Raw genomic sequence first — 17,134 nt, 5'->3', positions numbered from 1 at the left:
GATGAATGTCTATAGTTCATTCTATAAAGAACAATATCTTGATGCATGTTCGACAGTGATACATTTTTGGTGACGACGATCAGGGGGGGTTTGGCATATGTCTTGGCAAATCTGCGGAGAAACCAATATTCCGGATCCTCGAGAATATCCAAATTATTGGACCAAGCAGCTATCAATCAACAGTATTGCAACTTGCGAAACCGCCTTTATGATAATACGGACGAAACCAAGCTCAGAGGTTTGCTTACGATGCCAGCTGTATCTTTCCGGGCAGCTTCGCGCCAAGCGACCTCGAGCTTCGACTCCTGGACCATTTGGAGGGTTTCGAGGCCGCAACCTCCATGCGACTTCACGAATAGCACAGGCGCATGAGGATTCGCCAAAGAAAGAAGCAGAAGAACACAATGCCGAATCTGAGAGCAAGCCAGACAACCATGGTTCGGCGACCAGAACCTCTTCGTCTGTGCCAAACGGCGAACCAGAATTCGTCTACCGATTTGACCCTGAGAAACGACTCTCTGCACTTCCCCTGGACCGGATGTACGGTGTCAACTCGACCCAGCTGAGAGAAAACACGAAAATGCTGGGGGTCGACTCTCTGGGGAAGCCTGCGGAAGTTATTGTGCTTCAAGATTCCGGGACTCTGCGGTACGTCGCGCCACTACCATTCCAGACGACGATTGAGGCGCCGGTGGTGGACATATTGGCAGAATTCAACAGTGAGAGGGGACTGATTGGACGTGACGAAGTCAACGATAATATCGAAACTCTTAAACCGCAGGAAAAGGTTTTGCCGTGGACGGATATTCGGGTTATCGAAGACCAATTGAGCGATGGCTTCACAATGGCACAACTAATATATTACATCGAGACAACTGAGAGGCAGAGGATGGCTGCACTGGCTGAAAGTGCCGCCTCAGTTACACAAACTGGCAAGGCCGTGGAGGAGAAGGCAGAGACTGGTCAGCCGGTCGGCCAAGCGGTGGAGATAAAGGCTCAGAACATCATACTCAGACAGTCACCATGGATGCCTGGGACGTCCGACCAAGGGGATCACTTTGATGAAAGCTCTCTACGTGGCTATATATCCGAGGCATTCACGCCAAAACAGCGCGTCGCCTTGAATATTATACGGCTGTGTTGGGGCGTAGAATCACAAGAGTTGGTGTCCTCAGTTGGTGAAATGGAGCTGCAGGTTAATAGCGCCGATCTCGATCTTCTACTATCTCCAAGTAAGTAGCACTTGTCAAACTTTTGTCTATTGTTGCTAATACTGTGCAGAGGGACGGTCTGATCCTCCGCTTCAAACAATCAGCGACGAACTCATTCGGGCCGACGAAGAAAAGATCGAAATATTTCGCTCGAGACGCGCAATCCGCGTCACCGCTACAAAGGCCAAGGCCAAGATTATTGCGGAGGGTATTAGGTCAACTTTGGAAGGAGTGCATAGGATTGAAGTTCCGTTAACCGGTCTCAAGAAACCTGGGCGGAAGGTACAGGGAGTAGAAGAAGCCGATGAGTTTGGCGAGCCTGTCTTGGCCGAGCTCGCGAGGCTCACAAATACAGAAGTTCTGAGAGCTTCGAAAGACAAGGTAAGTCCGTGCAAACTCCTGCTTGAGTTTGATATCTAACAAGATACAGCTTGGGGTCCATGGTTTAGGCCGCAAACAAGGCTCCAGTTTGTCTACAAGTGCTGATGCTGCGAGACGTTTATTACTATCCTCGTCAGATGTGGCGGATCGCACCGTCTACAGACATGGATTCAAAGAAACAGACAGTCCAGCCTATGCCATTGATTACGAATACCACCACACCATGTCTTGGCGCAATAGACTTCGTCGTTGGTCAAGATGGCAAACTCCCATTGAAAAAGTCGATTCAGAAGAGGCACTTGGCATTGAGGAAGGTGATAAGAAAGAGTTGGATCTGCCCCCAAAAGAAGAGGAGCAGGGTTTGACAAGCCAGGCCGAACATAACGCCTTGGGGAATTTATCCATGTCACCTCACCACAGAGCGAATAAGGTGGACGAAGAAAAGGCGAGGCAATATGAGTTGCAGGAATCCAATCTCTGGAGCACAACCCCAATTACGTCGACATCGGCAACTGTTGGCAATGTTCTCCACCAAGCCCTCCCAAGCTCTGGGCCCGTCGATGTATCTAAGCCAGTGCAGTTTGACGGAAAGGAGATTTTGAACAGCCGCACTCTGTTCGCTCCTTCAACAAAGAATTTGTCACGCTTGGTTAGTGGGATGGGCAATGACAGACACACGCGCACCTCTTCAGTTCTTACCATGAAGTTCCTCCCGTCGCCCTGGGCAGGTGAGAATATGAAGCAGCTGAGCAAGTTCCCAACTCTCGAGATGATGTTCAGCATGACAAGCACGGCGGAGAACAGGTTCAAACTGTCCAATATGGTGGCCATTACAGAGGATATCTGTAGTGACGTTATGCTTCCCGACAAGGCACTTGATATCCGTTTCAGACAGAAAACGTCATTCCCATTCATTGCCGCGAATCTAGAGGCACACCCGCAGATTGCTGAGTTCCTCGAAGCGTCGCAGCTGGGGCAACGTTCCAATGTCATGACGCCTCCTGAGCTCGTCGTGCCAATCCCCGATTTCATGTCCAGTCTGAAGGGTGACAAGGGGGCCGCCAGCAGTGCATCGACCGCGGTTCGGTATATGTTCGCGGGCCTTACGTACCGAACCCAGATCAGCTACGATTTCCGAGACTGGCGTCTCCGATATTCAAGCGTCAACAGCGGGAAAGCAGACGGGCGCTGCGGCGAACTCACTCTACTTCCGAAGTACAAGAAATCGAGTGAAGTGGTAGCCGGCAAGAGTGAGCGTGCCTTGAACCAAGAACTCACTGTGGATTATATCAAGTCTGCATATGCTCTCGTCGACACCCTTGAGGGTCTTGATAAACCTGTGGCGCGGAGGACTGAGTCGAACGAGTTGAAGCCCCCACGGAGTCCAGATTCACTGGTCGGGTACGAGTATATACCATCGGTGCAATACACCGGACCAAATCGTACAAGCACGCCGCAGCAATTCAAATATTTCGATAGGGACATCAGCTTCGAAGATGAGAATGACGATACGGCATGGTGAGCAAGCATTTATGGAGCCAGCGACTGCGAACTGGCGACTGTGTAATTATATAGAATGGAGACGCTTTGGGTTCAGGGGCCTTTCAGAGACGTCCAGGTGGAGCAAGGGAGCTAATCGACGAGCGGGAAGATAACGGGAATATGGGGATGCGGGTTTGGCCATGGGCCCTGTACTGTATGTAGCATTTTCTGGGCGCTTGGCATGCATGGCGTTGGATTCTGCAAGCGTGGTGATTAGATGTAAGATATGTAACCGTTGTACGTACAAGCTATGCATAATGTCTGAAGCCGAGTGAATGATCAACGGATGAAGTGACAGGTTAGTTATTTGTTACCAGCCAGCCTTCGTCATACGGTGAGACTTGGAATTGAAGGGCGGGCAGGGCTGAAGACTGGATGGACAGGTTCAGGCTTGCATCTGAGGCTCCAGAATTTGCATTACTAGCTATGAAGAGGGGTCTGCCTCCCTATACGGGCAAGCCGGCGTGTGTTAAAAAATGAAGCTCCACTCAACGCTCCGCGCACACGACGAGTGGCATAACATTATATGCCGGTCCCAGATAATTCTGTTGCCCTAGAGACAGATGACCATATCTTCAAAAGGCTCGCTGAAGATTCATGATTCAGGGTCACAAAATGACTCTGCCAGAAAAACAGGGTTGGGTCATGGGAAAGTTTGGTCTGCAAAAAAAAAAAGCTTGCAGGTGGGGGGAGAAATGCTAGGCAACCCCTCCCAAAAAAAATCTGCATTGGGCAGGCGATGGGCACAGCTCTATACAGGCGGCAAAATAGAAACAGAGTCGATATATCTTCATTTATTATGTGCTACTGTTTATTGTTTACTGTGCTTGTTCCCTCCTTCTGCCTTGTTGTCAGCCTTTCCATGTAGCTACGTCTGTCCAGATCTCCATACAGATTTTTACCCCTCAATTGTTTACCGTCAAAATATACAATATCACGTGCGGTGGCCTGACCTCATTGCCCGATAAGACTCATCTGAGCCCGAAATCAACAGGAAAAGGCTTAGCCTATACCGCAACCGCCACCTAAACTCCGTTTAAAATCTTGTTCATTGGTTCGGCTAGATTCAACTAGCGATTGCGCTACTTCTTTTCGGCTTAGCGTAGCTACAGAGCCTGAGAGGATTGCCCCACCAACTTTCCTCCCCCTCTTCAAAAACCTCCTCGCTCTTCTTTTTCTTCTTCGTTCTGATTTTTTTCGAATCGTCTGCCATACCCGAATCAAGCATTCAACCTGGCAGTAAGTTATATCCTTCATCCATCTCTCATCTTCATGTATAACGACCAAGAGAAGAACAGCAAGCTGACTTTATTCCTCTTCTTCAGATTCACTGAATCAAAACAACACTTAATTTTCAGCTCACACAACCGCAACCATGGGGTACGTCAGATCCTTCACCGAACATTTTCGACAAAGATCGATCAAAAGCTTCATGGAAAACAATATACTGACTGCTGTGTGCTCTATAGTAAGGAGAAGCTTCACATCAACGTCGTCGTTATCGGCCACGTCGATTCCGGAAAGTCCACCACCACCGGTAAGCATACATCGTACAATCCTCACCGCTGGTGTATATACTGACATACAACGCAGGTCACTTGATCTACAAGTGCGGTGGAATTGACAAGCGTACCATCGAGAAGTTTGAGAAGGTAAGCTTCATTTTTCTTGATTTGTATCGATTTTGGCGTCGGCGACTGTTATTACCCCTCGGTGGGGTAAACCCTCGCACAATCACACATTCGTGTTTCAAAATATTGCGCCCGAGCGTCCACGCACCACCCCCACCACCACCTCGCTACGACAACAACGACACCAACACAACAAAATAACGGTCGTCGAAAACGCTTTTGATTGTCGCAAATTATTTTTATTTATCGGTTCAATGTCTAACAATTATGACAGGAAGCCGCCGAGTTGGGCAAGGGTTCTTTCAAGTACGCATGGGTTCTTGACAAGCTAAAGGCCGAGCGTGAGCGTGGTATCACCATCGATATCGCTCTCTGGAAGTTCGAGACCCCCAAGTACTACGTCACCGTCATTGGTAAGTTCATCAAAGCCGCAGCTTGCTTTGCCGCCGACTAACAATTATTCCAGATGCTCCCGGTCACCGTGATTTCATCAAGAACATGATTACTGGTACTTCCCAGGCTGATTGCGCCATTCTCATCATTGCCGCCGGCACTGGTGAGTTCGAGGCTGGTATCTCCAAGGATGGCCAGACCCGTGAGCACGCTCTGCTCGCCTACACCCTTGGTGTTAGGCAGATCATCGTTGCCATCAACAAGATGGACACCACCAAGTGGTCCGAGGCCCGCTTCAACGAGATCATCAAGGAGACCACCAACTTCATCAAGAAGGTCGGATACAACCCCAAGTCCATTGCCTTCGTCCCCATCTCCGGTTTCAACGGTGACAACATGATTGATGTTTCCACCAACTGCCCATGGTACAAGGGTTGGGAGAAGGAGACCAAGGAGGGAAAGAAGTCCGGAAAGACTCTTCTCGAGGCCATTGACGGCATCGACCCCCCGTCCCGCCCAACTGACAAGCCCCTCCGCCTTCCTCTCCAGGATGTCTACAAGATTGGCGGTATTGGCACGGTGCCAGTCGGCCGTGTCGAGACCGGTATCATCAAGGCCGGTATGTTATAAATCACGTGGTTACTATTTACTCTTTACTAATTCCAAACCAGGCATGGTCGTCACCTTCGCCCCCGCTGGTGTCACCACCGAAGTCAAGTCCGTCGAGATGCACCACGAGCAGCTTGTTGAGGGTGTCCCCGGTGACAACGTTGGCTTCAACGTCAAGAACGTCTCCGTCAAGGAGATCCGTCGTGGTAACGTTGCTGGTGACTCCAAGAACGACCCCCCCAAGGGAGCCGAGTCTTTCAACGCCCAGGTCATTGTCCTGAACCACCCTGGTCAGATCGGTGCCGGTTACGCCCCAGTCTTGGATTGCCACACCGCCCACATTGCCTGCAAGTTCTCTGAGCTCCTCGAGAAGATTGATCGCCGTACCGGAAAGTCCATGGAGGACTCCCCCAAGTTCGTCAAGTCTGGTGATGCCGCCATCGTCAAGATGATTCCTTCCAAGCCCATGTGCGTGGAGGCCTTCACCGACTACCCTCCTCTTGGACGTTTCGCCGTCCGTGATATGCGTCAGACCGTCGCCGTCGGTGTTATCAAGTCCGTTGTCGTAAGTCTACCCCCTTGATCCCATACTTGAATAGCTACTAATCCCCATTACAGAAGTCCGACAAGGCTGGTAAGGTCACCAAGGCCGCTGTCAAGGCTGGTGCCAAGAAATAGATTCTCATTTGACTCGAAAACGGAAATGATGATGAATGACATGGGTTGGGTTAGCCGGTGGAATAGCAGTCGGGTTGTTTCTTTTTAGCTTAGATACAATGACATGCTTTTCATAACTTATGTCTGCTGTGATCTATGTCTGTGAATGATGCCGTTTCATTTTTAATATGTGAATGTAATTGGTTCATCTTCAGTGTTTGAATGTCGTTGTTGAGTGAAAAGTGACGTGTTAACGTCCATACCCAGGGCCCGGGTGCACGATGCAGTATTATAGAACGCAGTAGGTTCATACTTCGACCAAGGTCACCGTGCCCATTCCTCGCCGTGGTAGTCTCTTACAATGCATTGCTATCACTTGGGAAATGCATTCAAGTCTGTTTCTGTATTTCAATGACGCTATTCATGCAAGTATCAACTGTGATATAAACCGCTTCTCTCCCGTCCATTCTGAATTTATTCTCCGTTAATTCATGCAAACCGCTTCAATGAGACCACGCGGAATGGATTCGTGTACTCCGGGTCGCCACTCCAAAAGCTGTGAAAACCTTGCTGGTTGACTGGCACATGCCGTCAGTTGAGGCCGTGGCAGCATGTGAGCAACGACAGAAAGTAAGTAATAGCAGAAAGAGAGCAATGACGGTAGCAGAGTAATTACAGCAAATAGGTGCAATCCCTTGGTCAACGAGCGAAGCTCCAACAAGTCCCCCGCCTCCGGAGCAGCAGCTCGGAGGGCGTAAATCTATTCGTCCTCTGTCCTGGCTGCCATGTACCCTCGCCATGCTGGACTCTTTTCGGCTGAAGCACATTCTGAGTGATTAGCCTCGGAAGGGTCTCATAAACAGAATTGTAGTGTTCTATCTCCTCCTCAATTACTAAGGAAAAGCTCAGGGAAAATAGGTACTGGAGACGGTTATTTATTTTTGAGGCTCTAGCTCCTCCCTCGGGGAGAATAGGCACTGAGAACGGTTCTTTATTTTTGAGACTCTAGTCTCACCTGTTGTAGTGGACTGTGGCTTGAAACGATGCACGTTGAAAACGGCCACATATATTAATTTTTGGCCCAGTGAATTAAATCGCGGATCAGTTGAGCTATAATAATAAATTTTCTACATTATTCGTGAGCGTGCGTTTCTTATAATCGTCATAACACATTTGTAGACCGCAGATATCCCACTCCAATATATCTGTGCAAAGGAGCAGTGCCAGAAACACCACACTTTTTGGGTATCGATGCTATGCTCATAACCCCCCAGCAATCAACCCCACCCAAACCAAGCTGTGCAAGAAAGGAGGCCGCCCAAATAGGAAAATATCATGTGTGAGCCGTGAGGCGTTCCTTGTCTTCCCAAACCTATGTCGCCGCGAGGCGGTCCTCTCGCATCGCCCATTTATATCCATGCAGATCACGCTGTCCGAGGATAGCTGATGGACCAAGGCCTTTCTGCGGTCTGTCCCATTGCAACTAATATCACAGTATGGGCAGACCGGCCATGTAATCTCATCGCCTGTGGCTCCTCGACCCTGTCGTCTCCCCATGTCGATGTCGATGCCTGTGACCGCCCCCATCCCGGCGCGACGCCGTACTTTCTTCCACTCGTCTCTCCACCTCCTCCACCCTCGCCCTAAATGTCTTCACGATATCCTTGAGCCGCGCCATCCTATCAAAATCGTCTTCCAGCTCGTCGATCTGTCTGAGTATGTTGTTGAGGCGCTCGATCTCCGCATCCGCAATCTCAATCGCGTTCCCCGCCCTATCGTACTGCTGCTGCGCGACAACCTGCGACTGCTCGGAGAGGTAATCTAGCCGCTCCGAGATCTGCTGCATCAGGCGGTCGAAATGTCGCGACAGTGACGTGAGCGAGGACGTGTTGAGGAGCAGCAACCCCTGGGACGACGCGCGCGACGCGGCGCGCGATGACGACGACCCGGCTGCAGCGTTGGCGGCTTCGATCTGCGCGCGCCGTAGCACCTGGATCTCATCGGCTGTCAGGCCGAGCGAGGTGTCGGGAATCGAGTTTGCGGGCGAGGCCATGGCGGCGAGGCTGCGGCGGCCCTGGTGGTGGGGAGACTGGCTGATGGCACACCCTCGCGGAGAGTTGTCGGGTGGCTATGAGATTCATGGTAATTGTGAATACGTGCTGCGGATCATTGCGTGAGCTCCCCTGGTGGTTGTCCGAGTCGTTATGTGATACTGCAAATGCGGATCGAGAATGAGGCGCCAAGACAGTAGTACATACAAGGGAAGCGTATAAACGCCTGGCCGCGCCAAACTGTTTCATGCACCGACTGTTGGTATCACGAGACAGGCAAATGATCGTGGCGTTATTTTCTACCAAGTATCAAACTTATTATTATGGACTATTCAACAACGATCACTGCTGTTTAAATAGTGTCTCTGGTCCTCATTTTCTCGGCCTTGAATTAATATTCCACCGTTCCTCTTCCCATTTCTCACTTGGGCGCTTTCTCGAAAGTGGCCCAAAGCCCCGAAGCCATGTAGTATTTGCAAATTAATGGTGGGGTTTATGAGATAGATTGACAGTACTAGTAGAATGGTGGCTGTCATTCCATATATTGCTCTTTCCTCAACACACACTTTCCTGTCATGGGCTGTTCCGCCCTACCTATGTTCACCACGAACATACCTTCATTACAAAGAGGAGTCATTGCATTGACTATATTTGCCGCTTCATGCTATCTTGACGGTTGAGTTGCCATGGCCAAAATTTCCCACGTTTGTTTTTCTGTGGGCGGACTTATTGTCCATATCAAGTCAGGGTCGTCGGCCTGAGACATTCACTAGTGACAGGCCAAAGTGGGGGGTATGCCTCCAGATGCGGGTTGTAGCAATAAGGAAAGATAGAATGTACATTACAAGTATGAAATCTATATGGTATATAAAATCGTGAATACATGTCTCCAAAAGATCCCACAGATCGCCTATCTCAACCCCCCCAAAACACCCTTTCCCAAAGTCTTCAAAGAATTCTCATACCTCCCCGGACTGTGATCCCCCAACATCCCGCCCCCAAACTGCACCTCCCCAAACACCGCCTCCACATCTCTCACATACCTCAACACAGCCCTCGTCGCCGGCCTCCCCAATCCATCCTTTCCATCCACCGTAAACGCATCTCGCCTTAACACTGCCGTCGTTTCAACCTGGAACACTTCCCCAGGGGGAACCAGCTTCTCGCTCTGCATGCTCGCCCGCAGCGTCTTGAGCGTCGCCCACGCCCACTGGTCGTCCTCCTCGCTCGGCCCAGAGCCGTGTACATAGTCTCCGCGATACCACTGCTCCATCAAACCGCTGGAAAGGCTGTTCCAGACGCGGGCGCGCACGCGTGACGCGGCGCCCGTGGAGTCGGCCTTGAAGGCTAGGGCGACAGCTTGGAGGTCGTGTAGGACACCAAGAGAGAGGGAGGGGACGAGGTCGTTTTTGTTGACGATTGTGGTTATAAGACCACGAGTGAGGCGGCGGAGGGACGGCGAGAGGGTGGCGGGTGGGCCGTAGGCATAGACGTGGATGGGACGGCCGGCTGGGAGAGATATTGCCTGTGGAGGTGCGTCGGTTGTGTTTGGAGAGGATGTGAGAGGTAGGCCGGATTGGGGTGGCCCTGTTGTTGTCACGAATGCGTTGTGTTCTGGGTCTGATCCAGGGGTGGCCAACATTATCGCGAGTAGGGAAACCACGCCGCCTCCAAGACTGTGTCCACACATCACCAGCCCATATGTTGGAAATTCTTCGAGGGCAGCTGCTATGGTGGCTAGAACGCGTGACTCGGCCCCGGAAATAAGGCGGCGGGCAGAAGCATAGATTCCCTTGTGGACTCTGTAGCTCCTATTGCGGAGATGCATGTCATCGTAGTCACATGTCATATCTGTCAGAACATCTTCGAAACCCAACGTACCCCGGCACGATAATACAACGGCTTGAGACTCATGGTCCAATGATATAAAGTGCACAAGAGGGATGCTGGTCCCTGTTTTTCCCGCAGCATCTGTGCCTCCCTGGGGGTCCACAAAGGAGCTGAGTAGAATTGTAGATGACGGAAGTTGCGTGTGGGAACTGAACGAATGGTGCTCGTAATGATGGGACGAATCTGGAATTGCTGAGCTGCTCGTAGGGGTAGCAGATATCCCCATGAGTCTCATGAAATTCGAGCCGTAAGAAGCAGACGCGAACCGAGCGAATCGACTGATATTCCGCACCAAATGATTGCGAGGGAAGAGGCCCGGGACCGAGCCGTTTCTTCTCAATAGCTGCACGGATTCTTCATCGTCAAAGGCACCTTTGCTGAGATGAGCCAACACTAGTGACGTTTCCGAATTGTTCGTTTTCAGCGTATAGATGCTGGGATCATACGAATTTGTGCTTCGATGAGCAAATAATGGCGAAGGCTCGGGAGTTTTCGAGTGTCGTTGGTATGATGAAGGGATAATGTTCAAATCTTTACCAGAGCGAGTACGCATCAAACTGCTTTGGTTTCTCATGTGTGACCTCAACTGTGTCGGCGACGAAGCCCGGGAAGTATCAGTCGAGTGTATGGAGTAGGTATCTGTCTGAGATACTATGGAGTCCCGGCGTCTTTCGTGTACCTCATAATAGCTTGCGCGGGAATGAGATCTTGAGTGGGGTTTTGGATGGCTATATTGTACTTCATCTACCGGCTGTCGAGAAGTAGACTTCGGAACAAGGGGTCCGCTTCTTGTCCGCATACTACTTGAACCTCGATCCGGCACTGGAAGGTGTGGTGGCCTCACCGGCTTGGATTCAGGTCGTTTGCTAGACCCAGCAACGCCAGACATCTGCCAGGGTGGATTCGGTTTCGTCGAAGACGAGGTAGCGGCAACCTGGGTGTCTTTACCCAGTATATTGGAAATGGTTGCCTGTGGCCCCTTCCGGAGAGCATCACGTAATGTCCCCTTCTTCTCGGTACCCTTTTTATTCGGTGTATCAACTTTTGCTTTCTTCGCCAGTGGCATTTTGCTTGTTGATTCCGACGTGCGGGTGGAAGGACGGCTTGAGCCACCTTGGGTCTGGTGAGACGATGTGTTATGTGACTGCCTGGCTCTCTTGGAATTTGCTGTGTTGCTAGGCGAGTGCTCCATCAGAAGTGGTTCGACGTCCTCGGGTTGCCAATCCATATCTGCTGGTGTATCGGGAAGTTCTTCCACTTTTGCCTGAGTAAATGAAGTATCCGGTCCATCCTTTGCTGCGATATCTGTGCCACGAATTTTGTTATGGACGGTGCGGTAGACAACACGGTATCGAGATTGCGGGTGAGAGGCATTATGACTGTCGGCGAAATCTCCGTTGTTAAAATGGTGGGCATTCTCTTCAATCACTTCGGCCCCAGGAGGTGGCAAGAGGTCAAGAGGTTGGGCACCACTGATCTCTACAGTCGTCACCTTCGTCGTGGTTGTTTCGGTGGTTATTGATACGGTGGCATCTGGAGGCAACGATTGCATAATGCGTTCTCGCAGGCGAGCCTCGGGTCCATCTCCGTCGTCCTCTACAGCAAGGTCTCGTGTATTGTTGTCTTGTATTCCTTGCCCAGCGTCGGCAGCAGTTATGAGCCAAGGTTCTCCCGTGTCGGCACGGCTACCGTCATCGAGGATGACAACATCCCATACGATATCTTTATAGTGGCCATCTTGAGCTTCTTGCTCGCTCGACTTCTTACACCATTGCTGAAGTAGAGCAAGGCCACACACTCCAACCAGTAAATCCACCACTCCTACTTTTTCACCTGGTTGTCCTGTAGCTGGATTCTGGAACTCCCTCCGCACAAGTGTGATAATGCTCGCGATAGCACGAGAGGAGTCGGTCGAACCGAATATCGAGTCGAGTGTTATCAACAGGTGCTGTGATACGTCTGATGCCGCCGAAAGGCCCGCTGAAGATAGGTGAAAGCCGGCAGATGCTGCGAATGATATGTGTGTTATCGTCGAGTGAAGCCTTGAGATGCTCCGCTCGAGTAACCCCTCGGCCTCCTGTCGCCCTATTTGACCAGTGCTCTTCTTCACAACATCTTCACCGGCACTGAACAGTATGCGCTCAACCACGGCGCGGCTCAGCTCCAGGCCTGTGACCGTGGTAACACGCGCTCCATCGATGGCAAGTTTGCCCACAAGTGTTCCGAGGCGAAGGTATAAGGCTGATGACTTGGTGGCAAGACTGATGGCACTTGCTACCGGCTTCGGTAAGACCGTCGAGGTTTCTTCCATTCGCGGTATATTGGCAAGACTTGAGGTCGCCTCGTCCTCATCCTGCTTCATAGCAATAAATGGCGTCTGAAACTGGTGACAAAGGTAAGGTAGTGTCAAACAACGCGTAGTATGTTAAGTTGAACAGGTTCTTATTGAATAAGTGAGATATATTTGGGTTCATGTCTGGTGGCGCTGGCCAAGAAATAATAGTGGTAGCTATATAATTGTTGGGGGCAACTATGAAGGCCCACCATACACGTCAACAAGTCGAGGAGTTTGGTGGGAATGTTAGTGAGAACTTTCCCATACCTGACGCAACGATGGGAACATTTGGTTGGAGTACAGCGTTATAGACCCCATGACATACCACCCCTAGCATGTGAAAGCTGCTGATAACGCACGGCGATAAGATTCATGCGTAGGGCCAAGATCAATGCCAGGTACGCGAAAGACCCCCGCGTACATCCCACCAATGGACCGAACCACAGAAGGAAACAAGCAATTAATGGTCACAGTGGTTACTCTAGTTCCATGCAGTATGTCGTGGAATTTAGTGAAGGGACTCACGAAAATATTATAATATAAACCCTTAATATAGAGTCTTTCCTCTCTACTGTGAACAGGATCAGTACTTGTGCCGCCCAGAAGTCTCAAGAGGGGCTGTACATAGGTACGGTTAACACAGCAACTATAATTTATGTTCAAGTTGTTCAATCACTCAGGGCTACAGTCAGTAAGCCAGCTACTGAAGAATGGAACTGAAGAGATAACCTCTGTCAGTTTAATATGCTAGTATTAATCCTGAGCTATATGAATCCCCCTCTTCACACTTTTGAGCCACCAAATAACCTGTTCGCTCGAGTCCATTTCACGTGACTCGTATTCACATATCTAAAAATAAATAAAGTCTGGGCGCGAGGCTGCTTGTTCGCGGGAGAGACCACTAGCATAGGCCTCAGCCCCCCAGGATCTTTAGAGACATTCTCCTACAATGAGATCGTCAACAACATAAATACCCCTTTGCATCTCAATTGACTGTATGTTACCTGACTGCCCACTATCACAACTACGTTCGTACTGACCCAGGCGTAGCAATCGTCACAGTCATTCGTTTCCAACATCTGATTTCCTACAACCCCTCACAGCCTCGATCCTCAACAACATTCACAAGTCCGACTTCCTGTCGGCCATTGACACAACATGCTCGCCACAAAGAACTACGCGGGGCTCTTCTCCACCGACCTCATCTCTCCCACAATTGCTGCATCGCTCCCAGAATCATATACCATTCGCGCACTGGAGAAGGGCGACTTCGCCCGTGGCTTCCTCGACTGCTTGCGCGTCCTCACAACGGTGGGAGACATAACGGAGGAGCAATGGAATGAGAGGTACGACTGGATGGACACACAAGGCAATGGCGGATACTTCCTCCTCGTCATCGAAGACCAAGGCAGGATAGTAGGAACCGGTGCTTTGATTGTTGAGCGGAAGTTGTAAGTGCCCTACTCTCCCTGGGAATGAATATTCGCTAACCCCATCCCAGCATCCACAACCTTGGTCTTGTCGGCCACATCGAGGACATCGCCGTTGCGAAGGACCAGCAGGGCAAGAAGCTCGGACTCAAGCTCATCCAAGCCCTCGATTTCATCGCGGCCAAGGTGGGCTGCTACAAGAGCATTCTTGATTGCAGCGAGGCGAACGAGGGGTTCTACGTCAAGTGCGGATTCAAGCGGGCGGGACTCGAGATGGCACACTACTACGAAGACCCAAAGAGCAAGTACGATAGAGGTTAAATGGAGCTGAGGGTTTGGTTGGCGTTTTCGTCCAGCTCTTCCACAAGTGCTGTGGGGATTCAGGGATTGTAAAACTGGCGCTTTAGAGGGTGGATGGAGGGAGGAAATATAGATAATATCGATCGATGAAAGACTTTACTTTGGCACAATGTAGATTATATGCAATTTCTAAACCGGTACATGACACAAATCGCTGAGAATATAAGCTTCAAACTTCTTTTGCTCCGACATCTTACCATGACCATTATTACGTGAATAGCGTCATAAATCCACTCGAATAAATTCACAATAGCGCTAAAAGCGACTGATTCGATAGATCAATGTATATGTACCTATAATTATGGGTTATGATTTATAATTCTCATGGAATTGGGGAATATTTGTGGTCTCCCAAGTCTTGCTGTTGTTCAACTCTTGCTGTCACTTCACACTTACAGTGCCCCTCGCGGCCATCTCTTTTGTGGCCGCTGAGAGAGTCGTATCAATTCTCTATGCTCCATATAATCGATTAAATTATAGCTATGCATATTCGAATGGGCGAACATACATACATATGAGTACTAGCCTACCGAATGTCAGAACTTCTATGTTTTAATTCGAATTAAGCACAAAGAACCAACTGACATGTTAACTATTTTTAAGGTCGTGACATGGGTATGTACGAATGCAGTTAATTGTAGAGATGGCTGTAACCTATCCTAGAAATTATTATTATTTAAGTGATTAAGATCGTTTGTTTTACTTACAGTTAATATATACATATATACTATGCATAATGGCACAATCCCTCCCCCGACTTTTAGGCGGCTCAGTTACTGTGAACTATGCATAATAGCACAGGCTCTCTTCGGACTTTTGGGTAGATTAGATCGGCGATGAGACAATTGATATCACTTTTCACAAGATGCTCAATAGATATCTCTAATTTCTTCTTTATTTAAACTTCAAAATTTACGAGAAGCCTTCAATTCAGATGGCTACCCTGGAGCCTTGTATTTATATCCCCTTTCCAGTCTCTAAAATGCCGACGAAGATGTGTAGGTTACATATGGAATGCGTACTTCGTTATGTAGAAAATTTGTATCGTTCCAGCCTCGAAATTTGTGCTTAGAATCCTGCTGTCCCCGACTTCTCATCGATGTGGCGATACCTCTCCTTCTCTTTCCTATCCTTCAGGAGCATGGCGATACACAGGATTAAGGCTACATCGATACCTAATAACACCACACATGTTAGCAATGACTCGAGCCACCGTATGATAGGATAGGAGAACATACCGACAACGCCAAAGGCGGCAGTGAAAATCAGATCCAAGAAGTTATTTGCCAACGTGCTGAACGGCCCAACACATCCCGAGAGCTGCGCCGCAACCAGCGGGTTCGTGCAGACGCTATCCTGAAAAAATGGCGGCGAATTGCTACTCAAGTAGCCACAGCATTTCAACTAGTCTGTGTTAGTAAACTTCCACGCATACTTTGCCTGTATCTATCTCACCTTCTGCTGCAACAAACTCTGCACCTCTTGCGCCTGGGCAGCCCACACAGTGGAGAGGTTGGAGCGAGTCTTCAATGTGTCGAACCAGAGCACGAGTCCAATGACCATCGAGACCATCGCGCAGATGAAAACGAGGTATCCGTGAAGCTTGAGCCACATGCGCGAAGTCGGCATCAGGAGCGCGGGGATGGTCGTCAGGAATGTGATGAACATGATGATGGCGTTGACCATGGCAGCTGCGACATTCATATGTGAGCTACAATCTACTAATGTATGGGCATAGAGGGGTTGACGAACCGGTCAGGGGACATCGTTCCAGCAAGAGGTTCTCAGCAACTGTTTCCTGTGTTGGCGCACGATTCATGCGGTCTTTCATTATCATGGGGAAGGCGATGAGTAGTGCCGCTGAGAGGAGGAAGAGCATGTCAAAGGCCAAAAAGGCCAAGAGGACTCTGTTCGCCATGGTTTATGTCGTCGTTGGAATTGTTGACCGGTGGTATATCCTTCGCCGGAGGGCTTCGAATCGTCTCTAGCAAGTACCTCTTCTTCGTATTGACGACCGGCGTCTAAGAATCGAAAAGAATAGAGAAAGATGCAGGCACACAAACTCTCTATCCCGCAAAATTAAACAAAAAAGAATAAGAGCAAGAATTGAAAATGAGCCTCGCGCTGCGATCTCTGGAAAAACACACCTCTCGAAGGATAGACAGATGGAAGGAGAAGAAACAGAATGGGAAAGACGAAGGCCGGCGACAAGCAACGCAAAACTCGGCGAAGCGCTACGACGCACCCCACTTGGGTCATTGATGGGAGGCCAGGCCAGACTTACACGGGCCAGCAATTGAAACAGGCACTTACGATTTTTTGCTGGTGGGCGGCGCGTGGTTGAGGCCCGGCGAGGTTTCGATTGGGGGTGCCGAGACTCTTGACGTCTCGCGACAGGGATTGTGAGGCGGCCATCGTTACCGTATACCAGATTGATGCTGCGACGCTACGACGCTACCGACGGTAATCGTGGTAGGGCGGTGTCTCTTTCCCTCTCGCCCTCTTAGCTTACAGTACTGACCTCTACTTCCTCTACTACTCCTCTGCTACTCCTCTATCTATACTACTTTTGCCACTACGAGTATTGTCGCGTACGACGCCGGTTTATAAGCAGCCTGCCGTGAAGTCACGTAAGCACGTGATT

The 17,134-nt window shown here is 49.9% G+C and overlaps 6 protein-coding genes across 6 annotated transcripts; 3 read left to right on the top strand and 3 right to left on the bottom strand.

Annotated features, from left to right (window-relative positions):
• The first annotated feature begins 188 nt into the window (after positions 1 to 188).
• On the top strand, positions 189 to 3,913 carry VE01_08191 (uncharacterized protein). Its single transcript, XM_018277619.2, has 4 exons — positions 189 to 1,232; positions 1,282 to 1,592; positions 1,642 to 3,432; positions 3,524 to 3,913. The coding sequence occupies exons 1-3, from the start codon at positions 209 to 211 to the stop codon at positions 3,112 to 3,114; spliced, it is 2,808 nt and encodes a 935-aa protein (XP_018127626.2). The 5' UTR covers positions 189 to 208; the 3' UTR covers positions 3,115 to 3,432; positions 3,524 to 3,913.
• A 371-nt stretch (positions 3,914 to 4,284) lies between these two features.
• Positions 4,285 to 6,692, top strand: TEF1 (translation elongation factor EF-1 alpha). The gene is made up of 8 exons (XM_018277618.2): positions 4,285 to 4,373; positions 4,460 to 4,514; positions 4,604 to 4,671; positions 4,728 to 4,786; positions 5,040 to 5,178; positions 5,232 to 5,777; positions 5,830 to 6,332; positions 6,386 to 6,692. The coding sequence occupies exons 2-8, from the start codon at positions 4,510 to 4,512 to the stop codon at positions 6,443 to 6,445; spliced, it is 1,380 nt and encodes a 459-aa protein (XP_018127627.1). The 5' UTR covers positions 4,285 to 4,373; positions 4,460 to 4,509; the 3' UTR covers positions 6,446 to 6,692.
• An 810-nt stretch (positions 6,693 to 7,502) lies between these two features.
• Positions 7,503 to 8,692, bottom strand: VE01_08189 (uncharacterized protein). The gene has a single exon (XM_018277617.2). It carries the CDS (start codon positions 8,475 to 8,477, stop codon positions 7,944 to 7,946), a length of 534 nt encoding a protein of 177 aa, XP_018127675.1. The 5' UTR covers positions 8,478 to 8,692; the 3' UTR covers positions 7,503 to 7,943.
• A 693-nt stretch (positions 8,693 to 9,385) lies between these two features.
• On the bottom strand, positions 9,386 to 13,030 carry VE01_08188 (uncharacterized protein; the record flags this gene model as incomplete). The annotated part of the gene is made up of 1 exon (XM_018277616.2): positions 9,386 to 13,030. The coding sequence occupies exon 1, from the start codon at positions 12,725 to 12,727 to the stop codon at positions 9,386 to 9,388; it is 3,342 nt and encodes a 1,113-aa protein (XP_018127674.1). The 5' UTR covers positions 12,728 to 13,030.
• A 609-nt stretch (positions 13,031 to 13,639) lies between these two features.
• GNA1 (Glucosamine-phosphate N-acetyltransferase-like protein) lies at positions 13,640 to 14,650 on the top strand. Its single transcript, XM_018277615.2, has 3 exons — positions 13,640 to 13,695; positions 13,751 to 14,151; positions 14,202 to 14,650. The coding sequence occupies exons 2-3, from the start codon at positions 13,859 to 13,861 to the stop codon at positions 14,449 to 14,451; spliced, it is 543 nt and encodes a 180-aa protein (XP_018127679.1). The 5' UTR covers positions 13,640 to 13,695; positions 13,751 to 13,858; the 3' UTR covers positions 14,452 to 14,650.
• Positions 14,651 to 15,372: 722 nt separating this feature from the next.
• PLS1 (phospholipid scramblase 1) lies at positions 15,373 to 16,983 on the bottom strand. Its single transcript, XM_018277614.2, has 4 exons — positions 16,243 to 16,983; positions 15,946 to 16,181; positions 15,729 to 15,894; positions 15,373 to 15,665 (listed from the first exon to the last, which is right to left on the bottom strand). The coding sequence occupies exons 1-4, from the start codon at positions 16,406 to 16,408 to the stop codon at positions 15,559 to 15,561; spliced, it is 675 nt and encodes a 224-aa protein (XP_018127678.1). The 5' UTR covers positions 16,409 to 16,983; the 3' UTR covers positions 15,373 to 15,558.
• Positions 16,984 to 17,134: the final 151 nt, after the last annotated feature.

Source organism: Pseudogymnoascus verrucosus, assembly GCF_001662655.1.
Source record: "Pseudogymnoascus verrucosus strain UAMH 10579 unplaced genomic scaffold scaffold_43, whole genome shotgun sequence".
In the NCBI taxonomy this organism is placed as follows: Eukaryota; Fungi; Ascomycota; class Leotiomycetes; order Thelebolales; family Thelebolaceae; genus Pseudogymnoascus; species Pseudogymnoascus verrucosus.
This window is presented reverse-complemented; position numbering and strand designations above follow the sequence as displayed.